The following is a 13,005-nucleotide window of genomic DNA, read 5'->3' as shown; positions in this document are numbered from 1 at the left end:
CAGAAAAATTATTCAGAACCATTGAAAGCACCCAGGCTATCAAAGACTACAGTGCCTTTCATACATTTCGATCCCCCTCAGCTCAGAATAAAACAAAGGGAGGGAGGAGTCTGTGTTCATAAAGGACAAGAATACTTCTAGAATGGTCTAGCAACATGACTCGCTTGAGCTGCTCCATTCCCAACTAACCATAGAGCAACCCCCTGTCATATCCTTGCTAGCTACAGATACCCAACAAGAGTTTGGAAAACATCACCTCCTACATAGACCTACTGAAATCTCTTAACATTCAGCCTGACACCATACTTTTGGGTGACCTCCACTACCCTTCCAAAAACCGTGAGACTCATATGACCTATAATTTACTTAGGTTTTTGGACTTTGTCGATGAAAATACCCTGGAGCAACTAGTTAGCTGCCCAGCTAGAGGTGCAAATATCCTAGACCTAGTGCTCACGAGCATGGGGTGGTGCTGCTCCCTCATGTGCATTAACTCTTCCTTGGTAAGATCTGACCACAAAATGATCTCCTTTTGTATAAAAACTAACCTAGAACCGCAATCAGACTCCAAACCTATTAATAACTTTGCTAACACCAGTTACCTCAGAGTAAGTCACAGCTTATTAAACTTCCAAACCTGGGTGACACTGAGGGCTGCTCTGAGCTGTACACAAATGCATTGTACGACTACATTCATAGCTGCATGGAGGAGGCAGTAACTGTCCGAATCCAGCCTATGATTACTGGCAAAAATAAACCACCCTTGTGTACCAGTAGCATGAACAGGCTATTCATCAAAAGGAGAAAACATTCTCTCCAAAACCAAGAAGGAGCAGATAAAACAATGCAAAAAGATGCTCACCAGTCTAAACAAACAAATTAGAGAACTGGTCAAATCTGCCAAAGCAAGCTAAGAGGCAAAGATAGCCTCCCAGGTGAAAGATAACCATAAAGCTTTTTTTTATTATGTTCATAACCTCAGGGGAAATGCTCATCAATGGGCCAAGTTAATTGTGAATGGCAACACTTACACCCAGCCTGGAACTATAGCAAATCTGCTAGCTAACTATCAGTTCAATTTCTCTCCCCATCACCTCCTACCACAACCAGAGAAATACCCACAACTATCCCTCTACTGGTCATTACGAGGGAACAGGCCTTTACTATGCTCACTTAAGCCAAAAATACAGCCTCTATGGTTCCCAACAACATTTGAGGATGCTTCTTAAATAGCTTAAAACAGAGTCCATCAGGGCCACTAGAAACCCTGTTTAACCACAGCCTGTGGATGGGATTTGTCTCAGAGAAATGGAGGACTGCAACAGATCCCTCTACATAAAGGGGGGCCCATTAACTGACCCAGGGAACTGCAGACCCATAAGCTTGACCAGTCTTATCTGCAAGGCCATGGAGAGAATTGTCATAGACCTAATCAGTAAAGACATAAGAACTCTCCAAGCACTGGACCAGGCCCAATTTGGTTTATCAAATGGAGGTCTTGTCTGCTCAGTGTGGTCTTCTTCAAAAAAAGTCACCAAAGCCATGGATTATCTACACCTGAACAAAGCTTTCAACACAATCCCCACTTGGGCTTCAAAGATAAACTTACTGAGTTTGGCATAAACCCCTACATAGTCAGATGAATAGCCAGCTGGACAGGACAAATGTCCAGGTAGGTGAATCCACTTATAATAAGAAACCTGTTACTAGTGGTGTCTCACAGGGTTTGGTATATATTTCTCTGAAATGAAGATCAGTGTTGGTGAGTCAGAGCCCCCAAGAGTTCACTGATGACTGTTAGCTGGGAGCAGTCATTGAATCCCCAAATTATGTTGACATCCTGCAAACAGGCCTAAAAATGACAAATGACTGGTAACATAACCATGGTCTGAGACTAAATGCTAAAAAATGTGTAATTATATTGTTCAGTAAGTCAGAAATTCATGCAAATTATAATATTGATGGCACACCCCTAAAAGTAGACCCAGTGGTGAAGGGACCTAGGAACACAGGTAAATAATAACTTAAACTTTGACCACTAGGTAGCTACAGTAGTGAGGAGATCCTTTTATGTGGCTCAACTTATAAGTAAAGGCATGCTATCAAGATCAAAGGAAGTCATAGTGCTGTTGTACTCAGCCTTCATCAGGCCCATAATTGAGTACAGTGGTCTCTTCTGCATGTACCTAACCAGGCACTTACACCTGTTGGAGTGGTCCTAGAGGTTTCTCACTAAAAAAATGCAAAGCATAAGATACATGTCTTTATGTAGGATGACTAAAGGCCCTATCTCTTTACTCCATGTCATATCATTTATTGAGAGGGGGGACTTATGCCTGACCTACAAAGCATTCTGTGATCTAGCCCTGATGAAAATGTTACGTGTTTGCAAAAAATAATTATACGAAGGTTACATGTTCCGTGGCCCTAAACCTTATTTGTGACTCTTAACAGAATTTGCTGGAGAGACAGATGTACATCTCAAAGGCTACCTCTTCTATGGAATACATTTCCCATCTTCATAAAACAAAGCCCATCCCTCACTCTCTTCAAAAAGAATTTGGATAAAAGGATAGGGAACTGTAAATTCACTCCCAGTGTACTGCCCATGTCCCTTATGAAAAGAGGCAGTCTGTAAAAAGACTCTGGGTGGAGCACCCACAGACACACTACCCTGATACTACTTCATCCCATGGCTAGAGAATTAAGATAAAATATTGCCATACCCTGGGTATTATTGGCTAAGCTTTTAAAGGCTGTTGTGCCATTAGCCTAGTAATCATCTATGAACCTGTGAAATGATGTCCATATAATGGAGCTTTTCTCCCTGGGCCTCCGGTAAACAAATGCCAATAAATGTATATAAGTATTCTAATTGTTTTAACTTCACTGCTACTGGACAGAGAACTTTCTCCTCAAAAGAACTGAAGATGATATGAGGTGACAGTTGCATATATAGAAGTTTGCACTAGTTTAATGTTGGCACATGAGCGGCAGACAAACCCCAGTCCATCCCATGTCAGTATCTTCCACAACTGCTGGAAGGGAACTAGTCCAACCACTAATGTTGGTAAGTAAAAATATGAATTATTTTACTTCTACAAGACTCTGTTTTTGAATATGTGTTATTGTGAGTGCTTACTACAGTTGTGCTTTTCTTTTGAAGTTCTTTTTTGGCATAATTAAATTTCAGTGTTGACAATTGCAGACATTCTGTACAGATGATGTATAGTGCAGGGTCAAACATTTTAGAGTTTTACACCTTTTTGCAAGACTAAATTAGTTGTAAACTGATACATTTGTTTTGCTATTATTTTGTGTAGGTATCAGGTGAAGTGAATGAAACCCAAATCTCAGAAGCTCTAAGACGCTACAGTGATCGGTCATTCTTTGTAAGAGAAGCTCTGTTTCATCTTTTCAGCCTGACACATGACATGGATAAACCAAAACCTGAAATTTTAAAGGTGGCCTTTCTTTTTTGCTGATGTTGCAATGATTTATTTCAAATGACAAAGATTACTGGTTGATTTATTATGTAGCTGTTGTGTGGAGTGCAAATGACTCAACATTTCCTTTAAATACAACACAGTTCTTGCTTTCTGTGTATAGTGATTGGGAATAACGCTGGATCTTGCATATTGTAAATCATGAGCACAGTATACATGTGTACTGTACACCTCCTGATGTAAACTTATTCCCAATCAACAATATCAGAAAAGGGCATTTGTCATTTTACTATTTGTCATAATACTATTTGTAAAGGAAGGGGGTGGCATCCAATTATATCAGTACTTTTGAATTAAGTAGGGGTTACCAGCTCACCTTTCCTTATAAGTGTTATTATAGGGTGTATTCATTACAGAAAACATATTTTTACAGTTAAATTACGTTTTTTTGCATTGTGATTTTATACAAAATGTTAAACTAAGCAAGTGTTTTCTGTGAGGGTTATTTGGTGCCTTGACAAGCATGGAACCAGTCAGTGGGTAGAAATTATGGTACTAGCTTAAGATTTCTTATATTGTCTGGGGAGTAGGACAACCCAGCATTCTTAATGTAGTGGATTTTTGTTAGATCTTTGATTGTCACCAAACTGTTTTGCATTCAAGAAATGGATTATAGGTTCATAGGTGTTCACTAGGCTAATGGCCACAAGGACCTTTTTAAGTCTAGCAATGTACCTCAAATCTCTGACAAGTTCCGATACCTTTGATAAGTGTAAGCATGGGCCTGGGAGATGAACCATTTACAGGTTACCTGTGTCCATTAGAGACATAGGTGCCAAACCAGGGATGAATTTCCAGTTTCCTATCCAGTTGTCCAAGTTGCACTTGAATTAGGTTAAGGAGTCTGCTTCACATGGATGGGGAGCATGTTCCATAGACGGGGGTAGTCTCTGGGATACGTACCTCTCTCTCCAGCAGGTCCTGTTTATATCACAGGCAAGGTTTAAGTCTTTAGAATGGGTAAATGTGTTAGTGTTCAATCTCGCCGTTTGTACTTACACATGGGTTCGGAGCCGATCCTCGGCTCCGTGCCGGCCTCTTGCAAGCTCTGCATCGAGAAGAAGCTCGAGACAATCTAATACCCACAATCCCCCTCTGCCTTTACCTCAGATCTAGTTTGCCGCTGCTGCGTTCGCATCGCTGGGAGCTAGCTCGAGCATCTAAAGTTAAGATATAACTTAATTTGTTATATTTTATTGGATTTTCTTGTTCTATTTGATATAACTTGATATACTGAGTGGTTGTGTGTTGAGTGGGTTAAATTCTCGGTACCGTTAATCTTATTAATCGGTTAGAGTTTTTCGGGGCCTACAACCCTTCTTAAATTTAAAAAGGATTTGACATTTAAACCGGATTTGACACTTTTTTTTCTCGGATTTGACTATAATACTGGACTTGTCTTTTTCTTGTAAAATGTCTGATAAGGTAAAATCAGGATTTAAGCGTTGTCAGTGTGGCCAGAAAATGTCAGTGACTGACAACCATAGTTCCTGCGTCTGCTGCCTTGGCCCTCTCCACTTGCAAGAGGACTGTTCTATCTGTCACTCTTTTAGTGGGAGGGTCATGACAGATAGGCGCAGGAAACTCATGGACAGAGGTTTATTAAAACCTTCTTTTCAGGAGGCTCTGGATGCTTCTGACCAGGCATCAAATCCTCTAAGGAATCGAAGACGCCGGAGCCCAAGTCATCGGCTCCGAGCTCTTCAGCAAAAGTTAGATCACCGGTTCCACAGACTTGGGCCGAGTGTTCAACTGGTATCGGTTCCTGAGCCTCGAGTCTTGGAACCGTGATGGAGCTCCCTCCTTCGACCTTATTGAGGTCGGCTCCGTCTTCGGTTCCTTCGACCCGTTCTTCTTCCAAACTCTCTGATATCGATGTGGATCGTGTGGTGCAGAAGTTATTGGAGCATTCGGCCCTGTCCAAACTTATTTCGGTTTCCACCCAGTTGGTGTCGAAACTTGAAGGCCTCCCAGTGTCTCCATCCATTCCTCCTCCGAGACCTGTTCAGTCTTTGGAGCCGGAAGAGGCTGATCTTCTGATTGTGGAGCCCTCGGGTCCAGAACCGTCCTTTTCTCGGTCTGTTCCTCTCACCTCGACTCCGGCGGACCCGGTACGGGAGTCTCGGAGCCGACGATCTGTCCTTGGTTCCGGGGCCGAGAGTCGAACCGACGTTTCGGTTCCAACTCTTCCCCTCGGGGCCTCGGCGCGGATCGATTCTGCTCCGTCCTCGGGGTCGATGCCTTCGGTGCCTGTGTCGGGGATTCTTCCCATTTCTTCGAACCGGAGATTCTTCGATGCGGGACCCGGGGGCGTTCGACCTAATGAGGAAGGTGTTGTCTACCCAGACAACCACATCAGTGGAAGCAACCTCTCCTCCCCATAAAGGGCCGTTATCCTCCTCTGCACCCACGGCCACATCCAAGCGTCAGGCACCAGTGTCTCAGCCACCCCTGGAGGGTGCCCCTCTTCCTCGGAGGCTTCTTCGGATGCTCCCCACGAAGAAGTCCCTAGGAAAAGATTGTGTAAGAGGAGACACTTGGATTCTCCACAAGAATCCTTGACATCTGATACTGACTTAGATGAGTCAGAAGGGTCCCCTAAGTCACCTTCAGAAGATGTCTCTTTTTCGACATATTGGAGATCCTGAAACAGAGAGGTGACTGGCAGTCCCTTCCCCCTTCTGAGGATGAGTCAGTTTTGCTGAAGGCATTTGGTGCTCGCCCTTCTTCCTCCTGGGTCACTCCTCCCTTCGACGAATTAATGGAACTAATTGCTCTAAGGGCGTGGGAGGCTCCTGACACAGTGGAACCAGTCCCAAGGAAACCCAATAAATACATCACGGCACCTCAGGACAAGACCTACTTAACAAAAGGAGTTCCAGTGGACGCTATGATGGTGGCAGCGGCCACGAAAAAGGAGATGTCAGAGTCTTCCTCATCTGTCCATCCCCCTAATAAAGATTCTAGGACGATGGATAGGTACGGGAAGCGCATTTTTAGTTCAGCGGCTTTTTCCATGCGATCCCTGAACTATTTGACCCATTTTACACGTCTACAGAGGGATCTAGTCAAAGAGTTGGGAGATACCCTCCAGGGTACTACAGATGCTGCTGTCTCAGAGAAAGTGACAGCGCAACTTAATACCCTTACATCCATTGTGAACTCGTCCATGAGGCTGATTTCCTACGCAGCCGAAGGTTCGAGTAGGGCAGCAGCTTCAGCGATTGCTCTTCGCAGACAATCCTGGATGCGCTTATGTTCCTTTGCGGAAGCCTTCAAGTCTTCCTTTACTAATGCCCCATTTGACGGTGCCACTCCCTTTGGCCCCAAAGTAAAGGAGACCCTTACCCGGTGTGAACAGGAGGGAAAGACTCTGTCTGCTGTCGGAGTCCGTTTTTCCACCCCAACCAGACCGTACCCCAAAGGGCAACGTGGTGGAAAATGTGGTTTGAAAACCCCAAGGATCTTTCCCAGGCACACAGGGAGATGCCCCCTCTAGAGGCAGAGGAGGGGGCAGAGGTGGAAGACGCCGCCCAGGCGGCAGAGGGGTCCGCAACATCAAGGTGACAGGGATACACTCCCTGGTAAACCTTTCCAGCACTCCTGAGAGGAGGCCCGACTGTCCTGCTCTGGAGGCAGTCGGGGTCGCTAGCTTTATACCCTCAGGCCTGGCAAAATGTAACTACAGACAAGTGGGTAAAAGCGTGGTTACCAGAGGTTACAACATACCCTTTCTATCCCATCCCATTCCAAAGAAAAGACTCCCAGATGTACCGCCCCATCTGCGAGAGCCAGCAGCTATGGAAATTTCAAAGCTGCTAGAAAAAGAGTCATCCAACCAGTCCCAGCGGACCAGCAAGGATTCGGGACTTACTCAAGGTTCTTTTAGTTCCAAAGAAAACAGGGGACTGGAAGCCCATCCTGGACCTAAGCTACCTCAATACCTTCGTCAGGAAAGAAAAGTTCCGAATGGTCACGCTTCAATCGATCCTTCCATTCTTACAGAAGGGCGACTGGATGTGCTCAATAGATCTAGAAGATGCATACTACCACCTCAAAATGGCCAGGGCATCCAGAGATCATTTGCGCTTCCGGCTGGGGCCAGTCACTTTCAATTTTGAGCCCTGCCCTTTGGTCTGACCTCAGCCCCAGGGTCTTCACCAAATGCATGGCAGTGGTAGCGTCTCACTTGAGACGCCAAGGATTCCAGGTGTTTCCGTATCTGGACGACTGGCTCCTTTCTGCCACCACCCAGCGTCAACTATTACAGGCCAGAGACTTTACTCTTCAACTGTGTGTTCACCTAGGAATTTCCGTGAACTTCGGAAAATCCTTGCTTCAGCCATCACAAAATATTTTGTTCATAGGAGCAGAATTAAACACACGTCAGTTAATTCTAAGACTTCCTCCGGAAAGGATACTATCACTTCAGACTCACATACGTCTTCTACTTTTGTCAAGGAAATCTCCAGCAAAACTGGTACTGAAGGTTTTGGGACTCATGTCAGCCTCCCTTATTGCAATACCCTTGGGAAGGCTGCACATGAGAGTCCTTCAATGGCTACTGTTTGCACAATGGTCGTTTCAACAACTACCTCTAACACACGAGATTCTTATAACGAAAACATGCAAGACACATCTAAACTGGTGGCTTCAAACGTGCAACCTTTCCAAGGGGAGACCATTTGTGCTACCCACCTACAGTTACGGTGACCACGGACGCTTCCCTGATAGGGTGGGGGCATCTTTCAGGGACAGACAGTCCAAGGCGAATGGACCAATTTGGAGTACAATCTGCACATCAATGTTCTAGAGTTGAGGGCAGTGTTTCTAGCATTGCAACACTTTGCTCCCCTTCTTCCTCTAGGAACTATTGCAGTTCAGACGGACAACATGTCGGTAGTCTGGTACATAAACAAGCAAGGGGGAACCAAGTCCTATCAGCTATGCAGAGAGGCCATGAGAATCTGGCAGTGGGCGGAGTCCACGGGTCGCTTTCTAATAGCAACGCACATCCCGGGGTCATCCAACGTCATAGCCGACAGGCTGAGCAGAGCAATTCTGTTACCGCACGAGTGGTCCCTAAAACAGTCAGTGGCGAAAAGGATTTTTCGCATGTGGGGCCAGCCTTCCTGCGATCTGTTTGCGTCTCCAATGAACGCCAAATGCAGGAGCTACTTTGCCCTATTACCCCCTCCAGGGGAAGTCCCCAGGGACGCACTGATTCACGACTGGCCCCCGGGACTCCTTTACGCATTTCCTCCATTTCCCCTGATTTCGAAGTTTCTCCAGAAAGCCAGAAACCTTCACAGGACAATAATCCTCATTGCCCCATTCTGGCCTCGTCAAATTTGTGTTTCCCTTCCTGAAGACACACTGCATTCGGGAACCCTGGATTCTGGACCCAGAGCCAGATCTATTGACTCACTCGTCAGGGGTTCCCCATCCCGCGCTCCGGTCCCTCCATCTAGCAGCTTGGTTGCTCCAATTCCCAACTTAGCCAGGTCTGATCTTCTTTCGCCAGCAGTTCGGAATATATTGGTGGCTTCTCATAAAGCTTCCACTACTAAAACATATTCTAGTAAATGGAAGCGATTTGTATTCTGGGCGAATACACAGCAAGTGGATCCTTTTATGGCTCCTTTGAATAAAATATTAGAGTTTTTAACGGACTTATTCCATCAGGGTGCTTCTCCTGCTACACTAAGGGTTCAATTGGCTGCCATTTCAAATTTCCATGTGGAAGACGGTGGGGCTCCTGTTATGGCCCACAGACTTTGCAAAGCCTTTTTAAAAGGGGTTTTTCATATTAGACCACCAGTCAGATCTCCTACGTCACCTTGGAGTCTAAACTTGTTGTTATCTAAATTAATGTTGCCCCCCTTTGAACCTGCTTCTTCTTGCCCATTAAAATTTTTGTCCTGGAAGACTCTCTTTTTGGTAGCCATTACTTCCGCTAGGCGAGTATCTGAACTTCAGGCTCTCTCCATCAAGCACCCTTATTTGATCTTTCACTCTGACAGAGTTTCTCTTCGAACTAATTCATCCTTCCTCCCTAAAGTGTGTTCTATTAACAATATTAATCAGTCCATTGAATTACCCACTTTCTTCAAAAATCACTCCAACAAGATGGAGTATATGTTGCACAAATTAGATGTACACAGACAACTAAGATTTTACTTGGATAGAACAAAAGATCACAGAAAAACTGATCAACTTTTTGTGGCCTTTGCTGATAGCAGGAAAGGACTAGCGGTTACCAAAAGAACTCTTTCTAAGTGGCTAACGGATTGTATAATCTATGTCTATGATTCCTCAAATCTAACTCTCTCACACAAACCCAAAGGACATTCCACAAGGTCAGTGTCTACATCTCTGGCTCATGCAGCCCGCCTACCACTAGACGCTATTTGTGCGGCTGCTACTTGGTCTAAGCCACATACATTCATTTCTCATTATAAGGTAGACAAGGCTTCTAGGGACAGGGCAACCTTTGGTTCCACTGTGCTCAAGAACGTCCTTCCGTGAGTTCCTCAGGAACAAGGAGCTAGGGACGCTACCCATGTGTAAGAACAAACGGCGAGATTGAACACTATCACATATAGAAGTTATGTCCTTACCATAACGTTCCATGTGGAGTGTTCATCTCGCTTTGTTCTTACATTCCCACCTCCCCCTTAAGAAGAACGTTCTTTGATGCCTGGCGAGCATTCTGCTACTGCTTGCAGATGTTGTGTACATAGTTGGCATATATATATATATATATATATATATATATATATATATATATATATATATATATATATATGTCTATTTGTTCTTTTATATATATAGTTATGTATAGACTCTTATTTCTGTGCATATGTGATGTAAGCATGAATGTGCTCTCTCTGGAGATTGGTTTGCTTGCAAACTAGATCTGAGGTAAAGGCAGAGGGGGATTGTGGGTATTAGATTGTCTCGAGCTTCTTCTCGATGCAGAGCTTGCAAGAGCGCACGGAGCCGAGGATCGGCTCCGAACCCATGTGTAAGAACAAAGGCGAGATGAACACTCCACATGGAACGTTATGGTAAGGACATAACTTCTATTTCTGGTGCTGTTTGTTTTGTGGATATGCAGGAGGTCCATCAGAGTAGGGTCTGACAATGCCCTGTATGCCATGCGTAGATCTCCCCTCAAAAGTCTGTATGAGACAGAATACAGGGATAGGGCCTTGAGGTGGTCTACACAAGACATTTTACTTACGCCCTGTATTCTTTTAGTGAGGAACCTGTGTGGATGTTCCAGTTGTTGTATATGCCTGGTTAGTTGCATACAAAAGGGGGCATTGTACTCGATGATAGGTCTGATGAATGCTGAATACAGTGTAACAATGACTTCCTTAAACTTAGTTGCCATACCTTTGTTTATAAGTTGAGCAACATATAATGACTTCCTCACAACTGTAGACATGTGACGGTCAAAGGCTAGTTTACTGTCTATGTGTGTCCCTATGTCCCTGATTACTGGGTCAACTCAAAGGGGTGTGTTGTCAATATGATAGTTACCAGGGATGGATGACTTCCCAAAGGATGCTATTATGCATTTCTTGGCATTTAGTTTTAGTCCATGGCTCTGACACCAGTTGTTTTTGCCAGCCTCTCCTAGAGAACATTTGTGTCAGTGTGAGATTCGGTGATAGCTCCTAATTTGCAATCATCTGCAAATTTTGTCAGCCAGAGACCACTGACATTGACCTTGACTTCTGAGAAGTAAATGCCAAAAAGGAGCAGTTCAAGAACTAATCCCTGAGGGACTCCACTTGTGACTAGCCTATTTGTAGAGGTGGATTCCCCAGATGTTCTTCGTCTTCCATTGCTGCAGTCCTTACTATTGGGTATAGTCCGCATCCAGTCGGCCCGAATACCAGAGTATAAGGCTGACGTCGGTCAGGGCGCATTAGACTGACGTCAGTACGTCAGGGTACTAATGCGCATGACCGGCGTCATATCCTCAGTCTTTTTTGCCGCGCTGTCCGATGCAGAAGCAATTTTGCGAGTGCAGGTTGGCGTTCTGAAATATTTCCGAAACCGGAGTTTCAGACCGAATCGGAGTTGGCTAAGTACCCCGTTGGGGAACATTTTTGTTTTTTCTTGCCTCAGTATTTAACCGGATGTCAGAAAAAGTGAATAACTGTATTTCTTGTGGGAAACAAATACCTCATAGGGATTACCATACATTGTGTATACCTTGTTTAGGGCCTGAGCACGACGTTGTTGGTTGCCGCTCTTGTACTAGGTTTAACAAACGCACTATTAAGAGGAGGTTAGACTGTGCCAGATTAGTGTTTGGGGGGAGCACTTTAAATGGGAAGGCCAGGATTACTCTGATTCCAGGAAGAGGCTTAGGGAATTCTTGTTTTTACCCCAGCATAGGCCCTTAGCTATACCGCCTGTGTTGAATGTGGTGGAAGATGTTTTTGCAGAGGCTTCCCTGAACCCTGATTCTTTGCCTCCTGCTCCTGTTAAACCTGATAGGTACTATAGGGTGCCCGAAGCTCATAAATATTTGTTTAAGAGTCCTAGGGCGGACCCAGAAACTGTTTCTCAGGGGCCTAAAGGTGTTAAGGCCTCTGTGGTTAAGAATCCTGTTCCCACTGACAAAGAGGCAAGGGCATTAGATAGGTGGGGTAAGAAAGTGTATACTTCTTCCACTCTAGCCATGAGAGCGTTAAATTGTCAGTTTCACATGCTGAAATATCAAAATTATCTCCTTTCACAATTGAAATCTAAGGTGGATGCTTTGGCGGAAGGTATTGATTGTAAAGACTTGCTGGATTTAGTTTATGTGTCTGAACAAGTGGGCAAGCATTCTTTGCAATGTGGTTTTGATGCTGTGCAGGCCTCCTCGAGGGTGGCTGCCACTAGTTCTGTTCTTCGCAGGCATGCCTGGTTGAGGGATCAAAATTTGGCTGAGCATGTTAAGACAAGGCTTTTGGATGCTCCTTTACAGTCTGATGTGTTGTTTGGTTCATCTGTGGAAGCAGTATTGAAGAAAATGGAGGACAAAGCTAAGTCTATGCAAACTGTTAAAGATTTTTTGCAGGTACAGCCACCGAAGTTTAGTAGAAATTGGCCTGCTAAGGGGTGGACATATCCTGCTTATGATTCCCAGTCTAGGGGTAGGTCTAGACGTGGTAGGGGCAGGGCTCAAGGTTCTTTTAGGCCTAGAACAGGGAGTTCACCTGCTCAGACTTCTGGTGAGGGCAGGGGTCAGTCCTTTCGTAAACAGACCCAATGACCTGCCTTTTCAGCTGCCAGTAGATTCTCGTCTGGCAGCTCCTTTGGAAGGACACCTGTCTCTTTTCAAAGGAATTTGGGATTTAATTACTCAAGACAGATGGGTGTTGGACATCATTCTACCAGTCCCTGTGTCAAAAAGGGGCCTAGGATTTTATTCTCGCATGTTCCTAGTACCAGAGAAGGGGAACACGTGGAGACTGCTTTTGGATTTATCTCT

The 13,005-nt window shown here is 44.7% G+C and overlaps 1 protein-coding gene across 1 annotated transcript in view; it reads left to right on the top strand.

Annotated features, from left to right (window-relative positions):
• Positions 1–13,005, top strand: part of ZYG11B (zyg-11 family member B, cell cycle regulator) — a gene marked incomplete in the record, with an annotated part of 797,045 nt that overhangs the window by 188,525 nt on the left and 595,515 nt on the right. The window contains 1 exon segment of the mRNA XM_044085958.1: positions 3,324–3,464. Within this exon segment, the coding sequence (XP_043941893.1) occupies positions 3,324–3,464 (141 nt within the window).

This window comes from Protopterus annectens, chromosome 10.part0 (genome assembly GCF_019279795.1).
Source record: "Protopterus annectens isolate FY-2018-M chromosome 10.part0, PAN1.0, whole genome shotgun sequence".
Classification (NCBI taxonomy): domain Eukaryota; kingdom Metazoa; phylum Chordata; order Ceratodontiformes; family Protopteridae; genus Protopterus; species Protopterus annectens.
Note: the sequence above shows the minus strand (reverse complement) of the source record. Positions and strands in the feature narration are given on the sequence as shown.